The sequence below is a fragment of the Papio anubis genome, chromosome 1 (genome assembly GCF_008728515.1).
Source record: "Papio anubis isolate 15944 chromosome 1, Panubis1.0, whole genome shotgun sequence".
In the NCBI taxonomy this organism is placed as follows: Eukaryota; Metazoa; Chordata; class Mammalia; order Primates; family Cercopithecidae; genus Papio; species Papio anubis.
Genome location: NC_044976.1, coordinates 24,660,019 through 24,682,534, shown reverse-complemented (window position 1 = coordinate 24,682,534; position 22,516 = coordinate 24,660,019). Strand labels below are relative to the sequence as shown.

The 22,516-nt window shown below is 51.4% G+C and overlaps 1 protein-coding gene across 6 annotated transcripts; it reads left to right on the top strand.

The window, feature by feature from the left end:
• Nucleotides 1-6,781: 6,781 nt before the first annotated feature.
• ZNF683 (zinc finger protein 683) lies at nucleotides 6,782-19,849 on the top strand. 6 transcript variants are annotated; one of them, XM_017958616.3, is made up of 7 exons: nucleotides 6,782-6,877; nucleotides 7,015-7,095; nucleotides 12,123-12,250; nucleotides 12,910-13,114; nucleotides 15,616-16,310; nucleotides 18,004-18,132; nucleotides 19,457-19,845. In XM_017958616.3, the coding sequence occupies exons 2-7, from the start codon at nucleotides 7,083-7,085 to the stop codon at nucleotides 19,826-19,828; spliced, it is 1,542 nt and encodes a 513-aa protein (XP_017814105.2). In that variant the 5' UTR covers nucleotides 6,782-6,877; nucleotides 7,015-7,082; the 3' UTR covers nucleotides 19,829-19,845. The 6 variants fall into 6 exon arrangements, with proteins under 6 accessions (XP_017814105.2, XP_009200805.2, XP_009200817.2 ...); XM_009202541.4 differs by adding an exon at nucleotides 7,421-7,448 and having other exon boundaries at nucleotides 6,808-7,095; nucleotides 19,457-19,849; XM_009202553.4 differs by adding an exon at nucleotides 7,366-7,448 and having other exon boundaries at nucleotides 6,808-7,095.
• Nucleotides 19,850-22,516: the final 2,667 nt, after the last annotated feature.

Here is a 22,516-nt window from a genome sequence, read left to right as displayed (position 1 = left end):
TTTTATAGAAATGGGGTTTCACCATGTTGCCCAGGCTGGTCTTGAATTCCTGGGCTCAAGCGATCTTCCTGCCTTGGCCTCCCAAAGTGCTGGGATTATGGGCATGATCCACTGCAGCAAGTCTGTCATTGTTTTTTGATATCAGGGTAACATCAGTCTCACAGGATAAGTTGGAAAATGTTCTCTCCTCTTCTGTTTTTTGGAAGAGTTTGTGAAGATTTGACATTAATTATTTAAGTGTTTAGTGAAAACAATAGAGGTCATAGCTTTTGGAAATAGCTAGAAAAGTGGAAAGGCCTTGGGCTCTGGGACCTTGGGCAGAGGCTGCTGAATCTGACAGACCTATTCTGATTGGCATACACATCATTTTAAGACATTGGAGGGCCAGGCACGGTGGCTCACGCCTGTAATCCCAGAGCTTTGGGAAGCCAAGGCGGGTGGATCATCTGAGGTCAAGAGTTTGAGACCAGCCTGGCCAACATGGCAAAACCCCATCTCTACTAAAAATACAAAAATTAGCTGGGTGTGGTGGCACATGCCTGTATTCCCAGCTACTCAGGAGGCTGAGGCAGAAGGATTGCTTGAACCCAGGAGGCAGAGGCTGCAGTAAGCTGAGATCATGCCACTTCACTCCAGCCTGGGTGACAGAGCAAGACTCCGTGTCAAAAAAAAAAAAAGACAAAAAAATTGGAGCCATTCTTTTAAAAAATATGGAGATTTCACATACAACTCCTGATTTTCAGATTCTCTGGAAAAGCTGGAACCCTGGCAACACTGGCCCCTGATTATTCTGTGTAGTGGCTGATCTTTAAGAATAGACCATTCTCTCCGGTTTGCCTCAGTCCCAACCCTTCCCTGTTGGATCCTTGAAACCAAGACCCAATGTCAGGAAACAATTGTATCATGCTTATTCTTGGATCACTTTATGTTAACTGCATGGCCACTATAGACATTTGAGTTGATACTACCTGGTATACCCTTGCTGAGTCTTGTCTGCTCATCTATAAAATGGAGACATTAAAAATTCTTGGCCGAGGCCGGGCCCGGTGGCTCAAGCCTGTAATCCCAGCACTTTGGGAGGCCGAGACGGGTGGATCACGAGGTCAGGAGATCGAGACCATCCTGGCTAACCCAGTGAAACCCCGTCTCTACTATAAAATACAAAAAACTAGCCGGGCGAGGTGGCGGGCGCCTGTAGTCCCAGCTACTCGGGAGGCTGAGGCAGGAGAATGGCGTGAACCCGGGAGGCGGAGCTTGTAGTAAGCTGAGATCCGGCCACTGCACTCCAGCCTGGGCGACAGAGCGAGACTCCGTCTCAAAAAAAAAAAAAAAAAATTCTTGGCCGGACGTGGTGGTTTACTCCTGTAATCGCAGCACTTTGGGAGGCTGAGGTGGGTAGATTACCTGAGATCAGGAGTTCGAGACCAGCCTGACCAACATGGAGAAACCCTGTCACTACTAAAAATATAAAATTAGCTGGGCGTGGTGATGCATGCCTGTAATCCCAGCTACTCGGGAGGCTGAGGCAGGAGAATCACTTGAACCTCGGAAGTAGAGGTTTCATTCTGTTGCCCAGGCTGGAGTACAGTGGCACAATCATGGCTCACTACAGCCTTGACCTCCAGGTCTCAAGCAATTCTCCTGCCTCAGCCTCTCAGATAGCTGGAACTACAGGCCCACGCCATCATGCCTAGTTATTTTTAAAATTTTTTGTAGGGAAGGGGTCTTGCTATGTTGCCCGGACTGGTCTTAAACTCCTGGGCTCAAGTTATCCTCCCACCTTCGCCTCTCAAAGTGTTGGAATTACAGGTGTGAGCCACCATGCCTGGCCACCTTGGAGAATTTTGAGGAAGATTAAATAAGATGATCCTAAAGAGATTTGGCCTATAGGAGGCATTGAGTAAATTTACCTCCTGCTTTTCCCTGGCTGCATAGTATTCTGATGCATGGATGTACATAATATGTAGCTTTCCTCTAATGGTGGATATATAGGTGGACTTTAATTTTGCCCTGTTCCACACCAGGCTGGAAAGGACATCCATGTACATGGTAGGCAGTTTTGCGTAGTGGCTCAGAGTACATTAGCTCTGCTGGATTTGAATCCAAGCAAGGTGACCTCTTCTTGTCTCCTATTCTCTTGGAATGGTTGAGATGAGAGGATAAGTAGCATGACCTTGGATATCACTTGAAGACATATCTGCAGTTTTACCCACAGAAGGACTGGAAGGTCACAGATGGGTGCAGGGGAAGATGCAAGAGTGTTTGCAGGTCCCTTCTGCAAATGTAAGAGCAGGCGCACCTTAACTCAAGATCTCTTCCCCACCTTGGGGTGTGAAGCCAAGGGCCAACTCAAATGCATCTGACAGACTGACAGCTGGGCTGTCTGGGGAGATAAGCAAGTGGGTGTCAGGCAGAGGGAGGGAGGTGTCAACCACAGAGAAGAGCCAGGCAAGAGCACTGTCAGCCCCACCCTCAGCTCTGCCCGTGGAAGCACACCCCACACAGCTGCTTAATCTCTAAGCCAGTGATGTCCCAGATCCCTTCTTGACCTGGAGTCCTTAGCTGGTGCCCCTCAAAAGTGTCCATGTGGCAGAGGACCCATAAGCTGGGCTCTCTGGGAAGTCAGCTGGCTGGCCTCAAGGTTGGAGGTGGCAATGGATATGGGTTGAAGAAGTTTTTGAGGTTTTCAGGGAGGAAGTGGGGCTCCTGGCTGTGGTTCCATTATCTCCCTTTCTTAGTGCATGAGTCAGCCAACCCCATCCCCAGTTCTACTTTGCTCCCCCAGCCCCTACCCTCCTAATAATAAGCTCAGGTGTACATTACTTTCCATTTCACAACATCCAGTAAGCTTCTTGACAGCCGGATCGTAATTCCAAGGTCTGAGTCATATTTCTATGGGTTGTATTCCCAGAAAATAGTCCAATGCCTGACACATAGCTGGTAATTAATAAATATGTGAATTACTTTGGGAGGCTGAGGTGGGAATATTGCTTGAGGGCAGGAGTTTGAGACCCACTTGGTCAGCATAGCCAGACCCTGTCTTTACCAAAAAACAAGAAAGAAAGAAAGAAAAAAGAAAGAGAGAGAGAGAGAGAAAGAAAGAGAAAAAGAAAGAAAAGCAAATAAATATGTGAATGAATGACATTCTTGCCGGGTACCAAATGCTAATTCTGCAGCTCATTTCAAGATGGCCTCTGTTTGTCTTGATTTTTCTGGGAGCCTCTTCTACCAAACGTATCTGTGGCCCTTTTCACTTCTTCAAAGTCCTGGAAAGTCTTCCCTAAGCTCTCCCTCGCCTCTGGGACTTGCAACCTCAACTTGGGTCATGTGATTCTTTTAAAACTGTATATATTTAAGATCTACAACATGATGTTTTGATACACATACGCACGGTAAAGTGATTACTACAGTCAAGCAATTTAACACATCCATCACCTCACAGTTACCTTTTGTGTGTATGTGTGTGTGTGTGTGTGTGTGTGTGTGTGGTAAAAGTACCTAAAATTACTCTTTTAGCAAATATCTAGTATATAATATTACTAACTATAATCCTCATGCTGTATGTTACACCTCTAGACTTATTCATTCTAAGTAACTACAACTTTGTACCCTTTGACGTTCATCTCCCATTTCCCTTACACCCCAGGTCCCTGTCCCTGGTAAAGACCTTTCTACTCTCTGTTTCTATGCTTTCTACTTTGGAGTCATGTGGGTTTTTTGTTTTTTTTTTCAGACTGAGTTTTGCTCTTGTCTCCCAGGCTGAAGTGCAATGGCATGATCTCAGCTCACTGCAACCTCTGCCTCCTAAGTTCAAGTGATTCTCCTGCCTCAACCTCTTAAGTAGCTGGGATTACAGGCACCCACCACCATGCCCGACTAATTTTTGTATTTTTAGCAGAGACAAGGTTTCACCATGTTGGCCAGGCTGCTCTTGAACTCTTGACCTCAGGTGATCCACCCGCCTCCGCCTCCCAAAGTGCTGGGATTACAGGCGTGAGCCACGCCCGGCCAGGTCATCTGATCTCGAGTGAGTCATTTTCCTTATCTGAGTGTCAGTTTTCTTGCCTCTAAAATGGGAATAATAGCATTCATCTCCCAGAGTCACTCTCCTGAGACAAAGCGTGTGGAATGGCTTTGCGTGGTTCCTGGCATATGATGAGCACTCACATGCCAAGAGCTATTATTATTGTGGTGTGTGGATGGGGTAGGGGAAGACTGCATTGAATGAGAGCAACGATCCCCAACCACGGAAGGGTCAATAAATAAAGCAAGAAAACTAAATGTAGTTAATCTCTCCAATTATGCTGCCCAAATTCCGATCTTCCAAAGTGGGTCAGGAATAACCATCACAATTTTAACACTTTTAGGAAGCTGACTTGCAGATGCTTGCCTAACTAGGTAAAGGGTAATGTACGATATCAATAGTCACCCACATTTGCCTCGTGCTTGCTTTGGGCCAGGCACCATCCTAAGGGCTTTACGTGGATTATCTTGAGGAAACCTGGAAAGAATTCTGTGAGGCGAGTGTTATTATTATCCCCATTTGACAGATGAGGAAAGATGCACAGAGAGGTTAAGTGATTTGCCATAAGGTTACCCAGTTGGGATTAAATCCAGCACAGCTCTTATTCTTAACCACTCTGCATATCGACTCTGTCTGGAGGTCTTTTCCAGCTTTGTGTGGAAAGGGGAAAATGGGATCCCAGCCATATGTCCACCAATAGGGAAATGCTGCATATTAAGCACAACCCTGCAATGGAACATTATACAGTTAGGAAAAAGCAGGAGGCAGATAAGTATGTCCATGGCATGAAATGCTGCCCACAATGGATTATTAGAAAACCCAGAAGAGACTGGGCACGATGGCTCACACCTGTAATCCAGCACTTTGGGAAGCCAAGGTTGGTGGATCACTTGAGGTCAGGAGCTCGAGACCAGCCTGCCAACGTGGTGAAACCCCGTCTCTACTAAAAATACAAAAAAATTAGCTGGGCTTGGTGGTGCGTGCCTGTAGTCCCAGCTTGAACAGGATAATGGCTTGAACCCAGGAGATGGAGGTTGCCAGTGAGCCAAGATCGCACCGCTGCACTCCAGCCTGGGAGGCAGAGTGAGACTCCGTCTCAAAAAAAGAAAAGAAAAGAAAAAAAAAGAAAACCCGGAAGAGCAAAGTGTATCAATATATTCCCATGTTTGTATAAAACACAATTTAGCCTTTGAGCCCCTATGCTCAGGCCCACTGCAGCACTGTGGAGTGTACTTTATTTTCAGTAAATCCCTTCATTTCTTCCTTGCCTTGTTTCTGCTTTTTGTCCAGTTCTTTGTTCAAGATGCCAAGAACCTGGACACCACCCACCAGTGACATATTTTGGCAAGCCAGCCCAGAGGAAGAGTCAAGCAGGATCCCTGGGGCTGCTCAGGGAGAGAGAACCCAGAAACCTGGCATGCCAGCAAAAGGAGACCATCAAGCTTCAGATGATCATGCAACAAAGGATCCAGCCAGTTCCAGGTGAAGACACCACCCCTGGCCATCGAGAAGCTACCCTGCCTCCACTAGACAGAACAGGGTGAGAGTTTCATGATCCCCAATAGGGAGGGACTACGCCCAGGCCAGCATGAAGCAGTTGCAGGAAAAAGACCATCGGTCCCTCTGCCTCCCGTGAAGATTTATGGAGGTCACAATCACATCTCTTAGCGGGGAGATGAGGCAGGGAAATAGGGTCTGGAGGCAGGAAACATAAGGCCAATTCACACTTCAGCTCTGACAGGAAATATCTTCTCCACAGGAGATACCCTGAGCAAATGACTTTGTAACTTTACTTCATCCTCTTCATTTACATAGGGTGTACCACATGTAGAAGGTATTTAAACTCTCCAAAACTCTGTAACAGGGCCTTTGAACCCCTATACTCAGGCCTGCTCCAACACTGCGGAGTAGACTTTCATTTTCAATAAGTTTCTTCTTTCCTTAAAAAAAAAAAAAGCAATCAAAAAAATCAATTTACCTGTTTGTTGGTTCACAGAAAAATGTCTGGCAGGGGAAACACTAAACAGTTCACATCGACCACTGGGAAATTGCGAAGGAGGACGAGCTTCCTTTTTTTGTTTTTACATTTTCTGTTGTTTGAAATGTTTACCACTAGTATGCATTATTTTGCAACTAACCAAAGGAAGAAGAAAGTGTGCAGGCCAGGCGCGGTGGCTCCCAGCACTTTGGGAGGCCGAGGCAGGTGGATTACGAGGTCAGGAGTTCAACACCAGCCTGGCCAAGATGGTGAAACTCCGTCTCTACTAAAAATACAAAAATTAGCCGGGCGTGGTGGCACGTGCCTGTAATCCCTGCTACTCAGGAGGCTGAGGCAGAGAATTGCTTGACCCCAGGAGGCGGAGGTTGCAGTGAGCCGAGATCGTGCCATTGCACTCCAGCCTGGGTGACAGAGAGAGACTCCATCTCAAAAAAAAAAAAAAAGAAAAAAAAAAGAAAGTGTGCAGTGAGCACCAAGAGCCTGAGGACCCAGCCCCTCCAGCTCTTGTCCCCTACTATGGAGGCACTTCCTCTTCAGAGGCCTCCTGAACGTGCCCCCTGCACCTGGAGTCAGCTCCCTACTTCCCCTCTATCTGCACTTCCCAAGCTCACGTGGTCCGTGACCACGGACTTTCCTTGGCTTGGGTCTCTGGTCTGGTCAAGGCATCTGCTCACGTTCCCCAGTTAGAAGACCATGTTCCTGCTTTTGTGCTACCTCCCCAGGGGATGTGGGAAAAGCTGACGTCACAGTTAGGCCTGTGGCATCACAGTTAGGCCTGTGACATCACAGGGCATGGAGGCTGACAAGACAGATGATCTGGGAGATGAGAGCAAGGAAGGGCTTGGCAGGCAGAGGTTGCTCCACGTGGGAACCTGAGGGAGTCTGTCCTCAACCCACCTCCTGGGACATTTCCTAGCCAAGCCAGGGAGCTTTCAGGATTGGAGATTTGGAAATCTCCAAGGCCATTTCCTTTTTTATTTTTTTCTAACAGAGAGGTTGTGCAAAGCGTTCTGAGAGTTGGGAGCAGAGTGTGATGCTAGGAGGGGGCAGAGCTGGCAGATGGAAGCCAAAGGTGTGTGGGGATGTGCCTTGGAGGGGAGGAAGCTTCACTCGGTGCCCCCTCACTTCCCTGTGATACCCAGCAAGACTGCAGGGGAGGCAGGCTTGTGGCCTGGGGTTCTGGGAGGGCTCTTTTGGGGAGTGGAGTTTTGGTGAACTAAGCCCCCCATTAAGCTGAAAGATACTGAGGGGGCCACTGAGGGGAGGGGTGGGGGGAAGGACTGGGAACAGCATGTCGAAAGAGAGAGCAAGAGAGGAAGAAATGAGGGGGTATCTGTCGTAGTGGGGGAAGCTGACATGGCCAAGAGATGGCAGAGTCTGAGGTTTGCCACTAAAAGCTCTTGACTACTTGCTGTATGACTCTAGGTGAGTTGCTAATAATAAAATCCACCACACAGGTTTACTGTGAAGACTAAATGAGATAAAGTTTATGAAGCCCCTAGCACAGTGCCAGACACAGCAAGAAAGCTGTTTGTAAAGGTGGCTATTTACTCTGTTCCTTGGACAATTGCAACTGGAACCCTGTTACTTCATCTTCTATTCTGAGCATGTATAATGCAGAATTATCAGTTGTAAGCTACAAAAACCATTTCAGGAGGATGTAAGCAGAAGGAATTTGTTTGAAAGACGTTAGAAAATCTCACAGAAGGTCTGAGAAGTCTGGAGAGTGAGGCTTGGAGAACAGGATGGATCAAGGGAGGCTGGAAGTAGACAGGACCATGGCCAAATATCAAACCCCAGGACCAGCCCTGCACAGACTCTGCAGCCTCCCCTGAACCCCCTTCTTTCCTCCACTGCCCTGGAAGCCGGATGTGGTACCACAGCCTTTGCTGTAGAGAGGAGTCTCCACAGACCTGCCACCTCAGGGCCAGTGGCTTTTTTTTTTTTTTTTTTTTTTTGAGATATAGTCTCACTCTGTGGCCCAGCCTGGAGTATAACAGAGCCATCTCAGCTCACTGCAACCTCCTGGGTTCAAGCAATTCTCCTGCCTCAGTCTCCCAACTAGCTGGAAATACAGGCATATGCCACCACACTTAGTTAATTTTTGTGTTTTTGTAGAGATAGGGTTTCACCATGTTGGCCAGGCTGGTCTTGAACTCCTGACCTCAAGTGATCTGCCCGTCTCGGCCTCCCAAAGTCCTGGGATTACAGGTGTGAGCCACTGCGCTCAGCCAGGGGCACTGGCTTCTGACCTGCTATCTGAGTGGGGACATCTGATCGACCTAGTCCTAGTGTGCCTGCATGAAGTGCTGGGGAGGGAGGTTGAAACTAAGTATTTGGCCATTTTGGCTTTTATCATGAGAGGTACCTTTTGCCTCCCTCAAAACTCATGTAGGGGAAAAGTTTCAGATGCTGGGCATCCAAAAAAGCCTGACAAATGTCTACATGGAAAACCAAAATGAGTAGACAGAGGTCCCTGTCCTGGAGATGCTCACAAACATATTGGAATCAGTTATGTGGAGGACTCTCCACAGTAGAGGGTTAGTCACAGCCCAAGGGGCTGAGCTGGCCGAGAAACCCCAGGAACATGCCCCAGCCCATGGTGCACAGCTTGAGATGTCCCTGTGTGTTCTGGGACACCAGGGTGGCATGGCTGGGATGGAGATTGATGGCTAGCTGGAGCTTTTGCATGCTGGGCCAGACTCACGCACCCCAGAATTTGTGTGAGGCCGCAGGGATGATGCCTCTTCTCATGCTCACAAGAATAGTGATATTGCTCAGTCTAAAAAGCCACTTTCTGGCCTATGAGGCCTCCCTTTTTGTATCTATACATGTCTTTTCCTTATTTATTTATGTTTTTTTGAGACAGGATCTCGCTCTGTCACCCAGGCCAGAGTGCAGTGGCATCATTTCGGCTCACTGCAGCCTCGACCTCCCCGGCTCAAGTGATCCTCCCACCTCAGCCTCCTGAGTAGCTGGGACTACAGGCGCGCGCCATCATGCCTGGCTCATTTTTGTATTTTTTGTAGAGATGGTGTTTCACCATATTGCTCATGCTGGTCTTGAACTCCTGGGCTCAAGCAGTTGGCCCACCTTGGCCTCCCAAAGTGCTGGCATTACAGATGTGAGCCACCGCACCTGACCTAGTCATGCCTTACACCCATTTTGCTATGTCTATTTTTTTTTTAAGAGATAGGATCTTTCTTTGTCACCCAGGCTAGAATGCAGTAGCAGTATCCTAGTTCACTGCAGCCTTATATTCCTGGGCTCAAGTGATCCTCCTGCCTCAGCCTCCTGAGTAGCTGGGACCACAGGTGCAAGTCACCATGCCCAGCTAAGTTTTGTATTTTTTGTAGAGATGAGGTCTTGCTTTGTTGCCCAGGCTGGTCTCAAACTTCTGGGCTCAAGAGATGGGTCTGCCTTGGTCTCCTGAAGTGCTGGGATTACAGGTGTGAGCCACCGCACCTGGCCATGTCCTTGAACTATCTTTTGCCTCTTGGGGCCTCTAGATTAGAGGATTAAACTTTCCAGGGTCAGGAGATCTGAGATGGGACTTGGAGGAGGAAAACATGTTTGTTATATCTGTGAGATCAGCTGCCTGCTCTGTTCTCTGTCTCATTCCATATCCTTCTATGTTGCCTGTTCTTGTCTCTGCCTGTTCCTGTCCCTACCTGTCACCATCACTGTCTCCCTGTCATCAATGCCTGTCTTCATCTCAGCTTGGCTCCCCTCCACAGAAGGCCTCCCTGTCCAGCCTTTGAGCCCTACTCTGTCCTCCTGCCCAGCCATCTGGGTTCTTTGAGAACAGAATCACAGCCCGCCCCACTCACACACACATCCTGAAATTCCAGTAGCCCCAGTTCACTGCAATGTACACCAGCAGGTTGTCCTCCAGAGCTGCCACAGGTAGGCAAAGTTGAGTGGATAGTGCCCCCTTGTCAGGCCTTGCAGGGCCCCCAGGCCTGCCTGCCCCCACTTCCTATCTGTGGCAACTTCAAATGTGACACCTTCCTGCCATCTCTCACTCCCACCGGGGCCTCAGCCACAGGCAGCTGTGGCCTCGCTGCCCACCTCCTTCCTTCCCAGCCAGGAGCACTGCTGCAGCGCCGAATGGAGAGCCCCACAGCCAGCAGCCCTTCGGGTGGCAATGGTATTTGCTTTGAGACCTGAAGCAGCGTTGGGAGGAGAGAGGAAAGAGGGAAAGGAGAAAGGGTTTTGGAGGGCTGAGACACTGGAGTGAGGGTTTTAGGGTCTGAGAGGCATTTGAGATTCAAAGGGTGGTCCCTGAGAGGACGGGGAAGGGATCTTAGGACATTTGCTGGGCTGAAGTGATCCCTGTGCTGTGTGGCCTCAGGTGGAAGATGGCAGAGAAGCCTGGTGCTGGGTGAGCAGACAGCTGGGCACTCGCGTCTCTCTGTCAGGCCAGTCAGGGGCATGCAGGGGCTTGGTCCACTCATTCAGGCTTTATCCCTGGTGAGAGCGCTGAGCTGGGCAGCCTGGGTGACAGGACACGAGGTGTCTTCAGCTGTCCAGAAGAGCTGTCTGGGTGAGCTGGGATGCAGGGTTCCCCTTGGTGGGGGACCTCTGGTTGGTAGAGTCAGGGACCCCTCTCAGCACAGAAGGGGGTGGCTTCTCTGTAGCCCTGAAGAATCTGGAATGTTTCCTCAGATCGCTGCACTTTCTTGGAAGTAACCTCCATAAGGGCCTTCCTCTCCTCTCAAGACAGCTCTGCTCTTCACTTCCGAATGGCTAATCTCCATTGATCGATTGATTGATTGAGACAGGGTCTTGCTCTGTCATCACCCAGACTAGAGTGTAGTGGTGTAATCTCAGTTCACTGCAGCCACAACCTTCCAGGCTCAAGCAATCTTCCCACCTCAGCCTCCCGAGTAGCTGGGACCATAGGCACAGGCTACTACACCCAGATAATTTATTTATTTATTTATTTATTTATTTATTTATTTATTTATTTATTTTTGAGAGCGAGTCTCACTCTATTGCCCAGGCTGGAGTGCAGTGATGTGATCTCGGCTCACTGCAACCTCCGCCTCTTGGGTTCAAGTGATTCTCCTGCCTCAGCCTCCCTAGTAGCTGGGACTACAGGCATGAGCCACCACGCCCAGCTAATTTTTTTTTTTTTTTTTTGAGACAAAGTCTTGCTCTGTTGCCCAGGCTGAATGCAGTGGTATGATCTCAGTTCACTGCAACCTCCGCCTCCTGGGGTTCAAGTGATTCTCCTGCCTCAGCCTCCTGAGTAGCTGGGATTGTAGGCGCGCACCACCACACCTAGCTAATTTTTGTATTTTTAGTAGAGACGGGGTTTTACCATGTTGGTCAGGCTGGTCTTGAACTCCTGACCTCAGGTGATCCACCCGCCTGGGCCTCTCTTTTTTTTTCTGTTGCCCAGGCTGGAATGGCAGGCCTTCCTCTTTTGTTTTTTGGAGAATGAGTCTCACTCTGTTGCCAGGCTGGAGTACAGTGGCACGATCTTGGCTCACTGCAACCTCTGCCTCCTGGGTTCAAGTGATTCTCATGCCTCGGCTTCCTGAGTAGCTGGGATTACAGGTGTGCACCACCATGCCCAGTTAACTTTTGTATTTTTAGTAGAGACAGGGTTTCACCATGTTGCTCAGGCTGGTCTTGAACTCCCTACCTCAAGTGATCCAACTGCCTTGGACTCCCAAAGTGCTGGGATTACAGGTGTGAGCCACCGTGCCCGCCGTATTTTTTATTTTGTAGAGATGAGGGTCTCATTATGTTGCCCAGGCTGGTCTGGAACTCCTGGCCTCAAAAGATCCTCCCATCTCAGCCTCCCAAAGTGCTGGGATTACAGGCTTGAGCCACTGCATCTGGCCAATCTCTATTTAATCTTCCCACACCTACCAGGAGAGCATCATTGGCTTCTAAATGTCAACAGTGAGAGCATCCTTACATATCAACTAGACCAACCTTCCCATTTTGCAGATAGGGAAACTGAGTCCAGGAAGGGACGTGAATCGCTTGTGGTCACGCAGCATGTTAATGGGACAGCCAATCCTAGAACTCAGACTCCTATTTGCAGGACCTCCACAGCTTACCTGTAACTCACCTGTTTCCCAGCAGGTAATGGGGATATGAAGGAAGAACCAGCCACACAATTGGATTGCTGCCACAGGCCCATGGCCCTGGGAGGTACCGGGGGCTCCCTGTCTCCCAGCCTGGACTTCCAGCTCTTCCGAGGTGACCAGGTAAGGCAGAATCCCAGCCTTACCTTTGTGGGTAGTCTGCTTATAGTAGGAGGTGACGCTAGGAGGAAAAGGGGGAATGTCTGAAGGGACCTGGACCTCCTCCCCAGTCCTGAGCACCCCCTAGTCCAGGCACATCATAGGGATGTTCCTTTGAGGAGCCACAGACCCTCTCCCCATGCCTCAGGGGCCCAGACTCTCCTGTGGGGAATAAGAAGGGGAAGCCTCATGCAGCAGGCTTGGCTGCTATGACCATGACCTTGGGCCTTAGTGAGTGGGGGCTCAGGGCCATCTTGTGGAGTTTATAGTCTTTGATGGGGATTTTCTTTGGGCTCACTGTGGTGCCATTCAAATTACAGTGATGGTCTGAGATACACTGGGGACCAGGGTGGTCAGAGGTACATGGGGTTGGGCAGGGAGGGAGAACAGAGCTAGAGGGGGACCTGGGGACAGGAGGAGGGCAATCTTGCAATGGGTGGGAAAATTCTGGGGGAAAGAGATCTTTGGATGAGGGAAGAGATGTCATTTGAGTGACAGATATGGATATGGTGGCTGTTTTAGCTTATTCTCCCCTTTGGAAACCAAAATAGGGGTAGAGGCCATCTAAGGGACCAATGGAGTCCCAGTCACCAGCCCCCAAACCCCTTGCCCCTGCCCTCCAGGTCTTCTCAGCCTGCAGACCACTTCCAGACACAGTGGATGCTCATGGTCCATCCTGTGCCAGCTGGCTGTGTCCCTTGCCCCTGGCACCAGGCAGGTCTGCGCTGCTGGCCTGCCTACAGGACCTGGACCTGAACCTGTGCACCCCACGGCCGGCACCCCTGGGCACAGCCCTGCAGGGCCTCCAAGAGGACACCTTGAGCATGAGTAAGCCCAGGGCACGGGGCTGCACCTGTGCCTGGCAGAGGCTGGAGGCTGGGGGGGACTGCTAGGTTTGGGGATGGGTGGTGGAGACGACGCAGTGTCACTGATGAAGACAGAGCCTTAGGCATACTGTACTTCCACATTTTGACCTTGGAATTTTGGCCTGAGGGTGCAGGGGGCTTTCCAGTGGTGATACCTGAGCCAGAGAAGCTGGGCACTGGCTTTTCAGATGTGTGTGTAGGAGCTGGTGTAGGTATAGCCCAGGTCATGGGGGTTGGGGATGGTACTTTGTCTGCTTAGAGAGGTGTTTGCTTGTTTTTGAGACGGAGTCTCATTCTGTTGCCCAGGCTGGAGTGCAATGGCATGATCTCCGGTCACTGCAACCTCTGCCTCCCGGGTTCAAGCGATTCTCCTGCCTCAGCTTCTCAGAGTAGCTGGGATTACAGGCATGTGCCACCACCCCCGGCCAACTTTTGTATTTTTAGTGAAGATAGGGTTTTGCCATGTTGGCCAGGCTGGTCTCGAACTCCTGACCTCAGGTGATCCACCTGCCTCGGCCACCCAAAGTCCTGGAATTACAGATGTGAGCCACCTTGTCCAGCCCTAGAGGGGTCTTATAAAAGCACTGAGGCGCGAGAATTGCTTGAACCCGGGAGGCAGAGGTTGCAGTGAGCCAAGACCACGCCATTGCACTCCAGCTTGGGTGGCAGAATGAGACTCCGTCTCAAGAAAATAAAAAAAAACAGCACTGGGCTGGGAGTCAGGGAATTGGGGTTGGAGTCCCGGTTCTGCCCTTTCTATTTCTATGGACTTGGACACAACACCGAGGACTGGTTTCTTCATCCACAAAAGTGGGATCTCATCTCTACCTGGGTTCTAGGTTTGTTGTAACATACCATTTCCTTATGTGACAATGACCTCCTGGAGGGCAAGGACTCTCTTGCTGTGTTCTTTATTTCTTTTTTTTTTTTTTTTTTTTTTTTTTTTGAGACGGAGTCTGGCTCTGTCGCCCAGGCTGGAGTGCAGTGGCCGGATCTCAGCTCACTGCAAGCTCCGCCTCCCGGGTTTACGCCATTCTCCTGCCTCAGCCTCCCGAGTAGCTGGGACTACAGGCACCGCCACCACGCCCGGCTAGTTTTTATGTATTTTTTAGTAGAGACGGGGTTTCACCGTGTTAGCCAGGCTGGTCTCGATCTCCTGACCTCGTGATCCGCCCATCTCGGCCTCCCAAAGTGCTGGGATTACAGGCTTGAGCCACCGCGCCCGGCGTGTTCTTTATTTCTGGGACCCCAGCACAGAGCACAGAGTGAAACAGCTCAGTGAGATTGAGTAAATAAGGATCCAACCACAAGACAACTTGCTTTTTTTTTTTTTTTTTTTTTTTTTTTTTAGATAGGCTGGAGTGTAGTGACACAATCATGGCTCACTGCAGCCTCCAACTCCTGCCCTCAAGCAATCCTCTCTCCTCAGCCTCCTGAGTAGTTGGGACTACTACAGACACATGACACAAACACCTGGCTAATTTTCTTTCTTTTCTTTTCTTTTTTTTTCAAGACAGAGTTTCGCTCTTGTTGCCCAGGCTGGAGTGCAATAGCATGATCTTGGCTCACCACAACCTCTGCCTCCCAGGTTCAAGCAATTTTCCTGTCTCAGCCTCCCAAGTAGCTGGGATTACAGGCATGCACCACCATGCCCAGCTAATTTTGTATTTTTAGTAGAGACGGGGTTTCTCCATGTTGGTCAGGCTGGTCTCGAACTCCCAACCTCAGGTGATCTGCCTGCCCTGGCCTCCCAAAGTCCTGGGATTACAGGCGTGAGCCACTGCATGCGGCCTTAATTTCCTTAGTGTTTTGTAGAGATGGGATTTTGCTTTGTTGTCCAGGCTGGTCTCAAATTCCTGGGCTTAAGCAATCCTCCTGCCTCGGCCTCCCAAAGCACTGGGATTACAGGCATGAGCCACTGCACCTGTTGACAGTTTACTTTTTAACAGGTTTTTCATTTTAGTACTCTTTATCTAGAATAGCACTGTTTGTTAGAATTCCCTGCAATAATGGGAACATTCTATACCTGTGCTGTCCAATACCATACCTTCTGAGCACTGTAAATATGACTGGTGCAACTGAGAACTTCATTTTTTATTAAAATCATTTTAATTAATGTAAATCTAGTCACATGTCCAGTGGCTGCCATTTTGGACACAGCAGATCTAGCCTCACCCTTATGTGATCTTATCTGTACCCATGGCACCTGGATTTATGTCTCCACTTCAGAGCTCTCCTTTAAACTCCAACCCAATTTATCCATCTGCCCACTTGACTTCTCAACCTGAGTGTCTAATAGGGACCTTGAACTGTTTTCTCCCCCTGAAATTGTTCAGCACTACAAAAATGCTAGCAGGCTCGCGGGCTGGAGGTCTTTCTCAGCCCTGAGCGGGGCAGGTTTGATGGAGGACAGAACCTCACCCCAGACTGTGGGGATCTGACCGCCTTCCTTTTCCTGCTTAGAGCAAGAGCCACCAGGGCTGCATGCCATCTCCACCGATGATAAGAAACTCACACTCAAGTACCCACGGAACAAGGACAAGCTGAGAAAACAGCCAGAAAGAGCTGGCGATGGGGCCCCCTGCCCAGCCTTCTCTCCTCATAACAGCTCTTCCCCACCACCACTGCAGAACAGAAAGAGCCCCAGCCCCTTGGCTTTCTGCCCCTGCCCCCCTGCCAACTCCATCTCCAAGGAGTTCCCATTCCTCCTCCACACCTTCTACCCTGGATACCCACTTCTCCTGCCTCCACCCCACCTATTCACCTATGGGGCCCTACCTGCTGACCAATGTCCCCACCTCCTCATGCTGCCTCAAGACAACTCCTACCCCACAATGGCTATGCCTAGCCTGCTGATGATGGTCAATGAGCCTGGGCACCCCAGCACTCGGTGGGAGACCCTGCTTCCCTACCCAGGGGCCTTCCAAGCCTCTGGCCAAGCCCTGCCTTCCCAGGCCCGAAATCCAGGTGCTGGAGCTGCCCCAACCGACTCCCCAGGCCTGGAGCATGGTGGCATGGCATCTCCAGCAAAGCGAGTCCCACTGAATTCCCGGACAGGCACTGCAGCCTTGCCTTACCCACTGAAAAAGGAGAATGGCAGAATCCTGTACGAGTGCAACGTATGTGGCAAGAGCTTTGGGCAGCTCTCCAATCTCAAGGTACCTGCCTCCTGGGCTCTGCTGCTCCCTTCACCATCTTTCAGGGCCCCCCATGCACCCCAGTCTGCTTCTAGAAGCAAGGACCTCAAAGCTAGAAGGCACTCCTGGGCAACCTCTAGGGCCAAGTGACCTTGGATGGTTCATTTGGGTAGAAATATAGGATAAGACGGCCACCAAAGTCCTTGCCACCCTAGAGGACTGCCTATGAGATCATCTCATTTAGGTTAAAATGGGGAGACTGAGGCTTTTAATGGGCAGCGTTTGCCTAAGATTATCCTGATCTAATGGTAGTGTTAGGTTCAGTCTCTCAACATTTGCTCTGGGCAAAGAAACCCTTTCCTGGACAACTATCCTTTCTGGACTCCCAGTTAAGCTTCTTAGTTATTTTTCTGGGCAGTCAGATGAGGGAATGGGTAGATTTTGGTGAGTCTAGACCACAGTCCTATGACCAACCTTTTTCAAGTGGGATCCCACAAATTAGCGCGACCGCCGATGCGATTGGCCTCACCATCCGCACCGTCCAGCAGGGGGCGCCCAGGGGCGCATCTCAGTGCGTTAGCAAAGGCCGGAAGCTGTGCGCTGGCCAGCTAGCTCTGAAGTTGAGGGCACGTTGTGGTTATGGGGAAAAAAGCCTTACTGGATCCTGCAGGGCAGGAGTTCTTAAACTTTCATGAGCCTCAGACCACCTGGAGAGCTAGTAAACATGCAGATTCCTAGAGTTTTTGCGACCCTTCCACCTCAGCCTCCAGAGTAGCTCCCAGCCCCAGAGTTATCTTTTTTTTTTTTTTTTTTTCATATGGGGTCTCATTCTGTCGCCCACGCTGGTCTCAAACTCCTGGGCTTAAGGAATTCTCCTACCTCATCCTCCCCAGCAGCTGGGACCACAGGAACACACCACCACACCTGGTTAATTTTTAAATTTTTTGTACAGATGGGGTCCCGATATGTTGCTCAGGCTGGTATTGAACTACTGGGCTCCATTGATCCTCCCTCTTCGGCCTCCCAAAATGCTGGGATTGCAGCCATGAGCGTGTGTGTGCCCAGCCCTCCCAGAGTTTTTGATTCAGCAGGTCTGGGGCCGGGCCTGAGAACCTGCATTTCTAACCTGCTCCCTAAGTGTGATACCAGCGCTGCTGATCTGTGAACCACATTTTTTTTTAAATTTTTTTTGAGACAGAGTTTTGCTCTTGTTGCCCAGGCTGGTGTGCAATGGCGCGATCTCAGCTCACCGCAACCTCCACCTCCCAGGTTCAAGTGATTCTCCTGCCTCAGTCTCCCAAGTAGCTGGGATTACAGGCACGAACCACCACACTCAGCTAATTTTGTATTTTTAGTAGAGATGGGGTTTCTCCATGTTGGTCAGGCTGGTCTCCAACTCCCGACCTCAGGTGATCTTCCTGCCTCAGCCTCCCAAAGTGCTGGGATTACAGGTGTGAGCCACCACGCCCGGCCAATGTGCACCACATTTTGAATAGCAGTGCTCCACAACATACCTGGGGTACCTCTTACCTGGCCTTCTGACCACTACCATCTCCCCTGCAGGGCAGCAGAAAGAGTGGATGTATCCTGGGGATAATGGGCCCTGAGGGAGATGACAGGGAGGGAGAGGGAAGTGGGCAGAGATTTGGAGAGGACCTCAAGCCCTGCTGGGGGTGCTGGGCAGTTGGCAGCATTTCTCCCGCATCTGACTTAGGTCCACCTGCGTGTGCACAGTGGAGAGCGTCCATTCCAGTGTGCCTTGTGCCAGAAGAGCTTCACCCAGCTCGCTCACCTGCAGAAGCACCACCTGGTACACACTGGGGAGCGGCCCCACAAGTGCTCGGTGAGATCCTCCTCCCCCTACTCTGTACTCCTATAGGCTGGCGAGACGTTTTAGGCCCTTGGAGGGATGGCACCTGCAGCCTCCATTCCCCAGTCCTCCTGAGCAAGTGGAGATGGGAAGGGGGAGTGAAAATTGAAAATGACCCCTCTCAGCCTGGAATGGGTAATACTGAAGGTCACTCCAAAGGCCTGGGGGAGGGAGAGAACAATGAAGTTGGAGGTCATGGAGAGTAGATGGATACCTATTATCTACCTCCCTGAGTTGTTGGAGGAGTTAATGCTGCAGTGTACCCATAGTATCAAAGTAGAAAAACTATCAGCTTGATGTCAGCTCCCTCCTTCTGTGAGCCCAGCCACATCCCTCAGGAAGTCAGAAAGGCGGGGGTTCTTTCCCATTTTACAGGGGCAGAAATGAAAGCAGTGCCATGATTATGAGTCTGGGCTGCAAAATCAGGCCACCTGTGTTCAAATCCTAGCTCTGTCTCCAGCTTGTCGTGTGACCTTTGGCTAGTGGCTTCACTCCTCTGAGCCTCTGCTTTCTTACTATAATATAGAAGTTGTATGGCCGGGCGCGGTGGCTCAAGCCTGTAATCCCAGCACTTTGGGAGGCCGAGACGGGCGGATCACGAGGTCAGGAGATCGAGACCATCCTGGCTAACACAGTGAAACCCCGTCTCTACTAAAAAATACAAAAAAAAATAGCCGGGCGAGGTGGCGGGCGCCTGTAGTCCCAGCTATAGGGAGGCTGAGGCAGGAGAATGGCGTAAACCTGGGAGGCGGAGCTTGCAGTGAGCTGAGATCCGGCCACTGCACTCCAGCCTGGGCGACAGTGCGAGACTCCCTCTCAAAAAAAAAAAAAAAAAAAAAAAAAGAAGTTGTACTAGTACTTGGTCATGCTTCCCTAGGGTCCTGGGGAAGACTAGGTGAAACCAACTGCAGGCATGTGGCAGCCCCCTGTAAATGTTAATTATATCCACTGAAGCTGCAGCTTCACACTTAAGAGTTCTATGTGATTATCTTATTCAGTCCACCATATCCATGAAGCTAGTTATTAATAACCAATGTTGCCAAGGAGGAGTGGAAGGCTCAGAGAGGAGAAGTCACTTTTACAAGGTCACACATGGAGTAAAAGAAGGACACTAACCCAAGTCGGCCTGGTTCTAATGTGTTAGATACTGTGGGACTCAGGGAGAAATCACTGGAAGAGCTTCCAGGCCTGGAGGGAAAGAGAGGTGGGTCATGGGTATTTCCAAGATGAGGAGAGGGAGTAGAAGGCCTGAGCCAGCCCAGAGGACAAAGCTGATGCCAGGGCCCATTCCCGTCAGGTGTGCCACAAGCGCTTCAGCAGCTCCAGCAACCTCAAGACCCACCTGCGCCTTCACTCAGGGACCCGGCCCTTCCAGTGCAGCGTCTGCCGGAGTCGCTTCACCCAGCACATCCACCTGAAGCTGCACCATCGGCTGCATGCCCCACAGCCCTGTGGCCTGGTGCACACCCAGCTGCCCCTGGCCTCTCTGGCCTGCCTTGCCCAATGGCACCAGGGGGCACTAGATCTTATGGCGGTGGCATCAGAGAAACACGTGGGCTGTGACATAGACGAGGTCAAAGTGTCCTCAGCATCCCAGGGGAAAGCAAAAGCAGTGAGCCTGAGCAGTGCTGGGACTCCCCTGGGGAGGGGGCAGGGCCAGAACAATTAAAAATGTTTCTTCTCTCACGCATTGAGGCTTCCTGAGCTTCAACAGTTAGGTGGGGGGTGGGGGCAGTGGGGAAAAGCCACTGTGTATTTGCCAGACCACACGCTTTGCCTGGGAGCAGGTCAGGGGACTCAGCCAGGAAAAGCCTGTGCTGCCTGTGTGTGCCGTGGGTGCCTGCAGCCATCTGCTTCAGCTGGGCTTGAGTTCCACACCCTGTCTAGGACCAGGCCTCCCTTGTCTGCTCAACGACGGACAGTCTAGCCCTCCAGCGCGCTGTAGGGTGCCAACTGTGCTGCCCAGTCTGGGCACATTGTCCTGTTCCCAACACCTGTGCAGAGGGTACTGCTGCCCCCACCGCCTGGATTTCACCGTTCCTATTGGCCACATGCCCCTCAGCCTGTACTCCCTGCATGGTCGTTGCTGGGGGAGGGGTTGCCCCATTGTGGGGGTATCGAAGAAGGAGACTCAAGATATCAGCGTCCACTCACGACCCAGAAGCATGATGTCGTCTGTGAACCAGGTCGAGTTACCACAACACTCTGGGCTAACAAGGTGCCAGGCTCAGGGAAGGCATGGAGGCTGCAGCCAGATAAGGGCTACAGGCAGAGAAGAACTGGCAGAGACCCTGGGGAGCTGAGGCCTGATGGCCCTTCTCCCTGTAGGCCCAGAGGATCCCCTGAAATGTACAAAGTGCTCCCCATCCCCACTGGAGTCAGAGAGGCAGCGCCAGGCGGAAAAGGGTATTGCCTGGGAGGCAGGAGGCCCTGGTTAGGATCACAATCAATGACAGTTGTTACTAAATAAGAGCGATTTGCGGACAGAGTGGGGTTCTCTGGCCGACTTCCAGGAGGTGGCGTCGTCCGCACCCCGTGGGTTTCTGTGCAGCTTCTCCACCGCGGTGGTGACGAGATGCCCGCTCCCGGCCGTAGGTGCTTCCCACAGGGAGGAGCAAGCCCTACTGACCACGGCAGAACGATGGCAGGGTGGACTTCGGCCCACCAGTAGCTAAGGTCCCGGTTCCAAGCCCACCCGTGTCACACCTTGGGCCCCGCGCGGGACGCCAACCACTCGCATCAGACCCTGCCCAATGGGCAAGACCCCGCCCATTCCGGACCCGCCCCCCGGACCTGTCCCGGTGTCCAGCCCTTCCTGCTCCTGGGGGAGCCCCCTCGCTCAGCTCCGCCTCCCGGTCTCTGTTAGCCCCAGGCCACTTTCCCTGTCCGGCCTCCTGCAGGTCTTGCTCTCGGCTAGCTCACCTGGGGCTGCGTGGGGCCTTGGCGCCTCCAGGGGCTTGAAGATGTAGCGCGGACCGGGCGGAGAACCACGCCCCCGGGGTGGGGGCTTGGGCTCTTGCGGAAAGTCTGGGGTCTGCGGTCCGAGGTGGGGAGAGAACAATGAGATTAGGGGGTCCTGGAGAGTGACCCAGGCCATGGGCAGCATCTGGATCGGGTCACTGCCCGCATGGGCTGCGGGTGGGGCCGCTGTTTGCTCAGCGGGGCGGGCCAGAGGAGGCATTTCTCCGCAAATGCAGCGGATGCGGGTAGCCCCGGCGGTAAGGTGCTCCGACGGCCGAGCCCCGGGTCTTTCATTCGCCATGACCGAGCGGTGCGGAGGCCCGGGGGCCTGCCTGGCCGGCTTTTTGGCTGGGTTAGGGGTCCGGAGGGAGCACAGCGGGAAAGAGACCTCGGAGACCACGTCTCGGGATAGGTGAGGGGAAATGGAGAAAGGCCGAGTGGGGCGCCCCTGGGCCCTAGACCGTGTGTGTGTGTGTGTGTGTGTGTGTGTGTGTGTGTGTGTGTGTCAAACAGAGACAGAGAGAGTGTAGTGATCAAATAAGCGTGTATGTATATCTCTCGAAGCATAAAAATATGTGTGTCTTGGGAGTCCGAGGCGGGCGGATCACGAGGTCAAGAGATCCAGATCATCCTGGCCAACCAACATGGTGAAACCCCGTTTCTACTGAAAATACAAAAATTAGCCGGGGGTGGTGGCAGGCTCCTGTAGTCCCAGCTACTCGGGAGGCAGAGGCAGGAGAACCGCTTGAGCCCGGGAGGCGGTGGTTGCAGTGAGCCGAGATCAAGCCACTGCACTCTAGCCTGGCGACAGAGCGAGACACTGTCTAAAAAATATATATATATACGTGTGTGTGTTAATGTACCACGATTTTGGATGTGAATGTGGAATGGTCCCTGTGCTCTTTTAAAACTTTACAACCTACGTGGACAATTTCCTAAGTCAGGCAGGCAGAGACAGTTTAAGGGCAAAGTTCCTCCCCTGTGGACTTTGATTCTCACATCACAGCTGATCTTCATATCCCTTTGTCATGAACCTGACAGGTTCCATCTGAGACTGTACTGCATTTGCCCTTAGATGCCACGGAGAGGTTTTTCCATCGTCCCCACCCCGGAGATAGCTCTAGATTGTAACAACAATAAGCCTTTATTTGCCACATGCTTCATACTTCACCTGGATTATCTCACGTAATCCTCACAGCAGCCCTATGAAGCAGGTATTCTGCATGATTCAGATACGGAAATGGAGGTTCAGAAAGGTCACATCACCTGCCCAAAGTCACACAGCTGGGATGTGGTGTAGCCGGGACACAGGCTTCGGCAGTCTGACTCCAGAGCCCATATTTCTGAAGCTCTGTTGCCTGCAGAGACTGCCAGACTGCAAGCCAGGGGGCCTAGC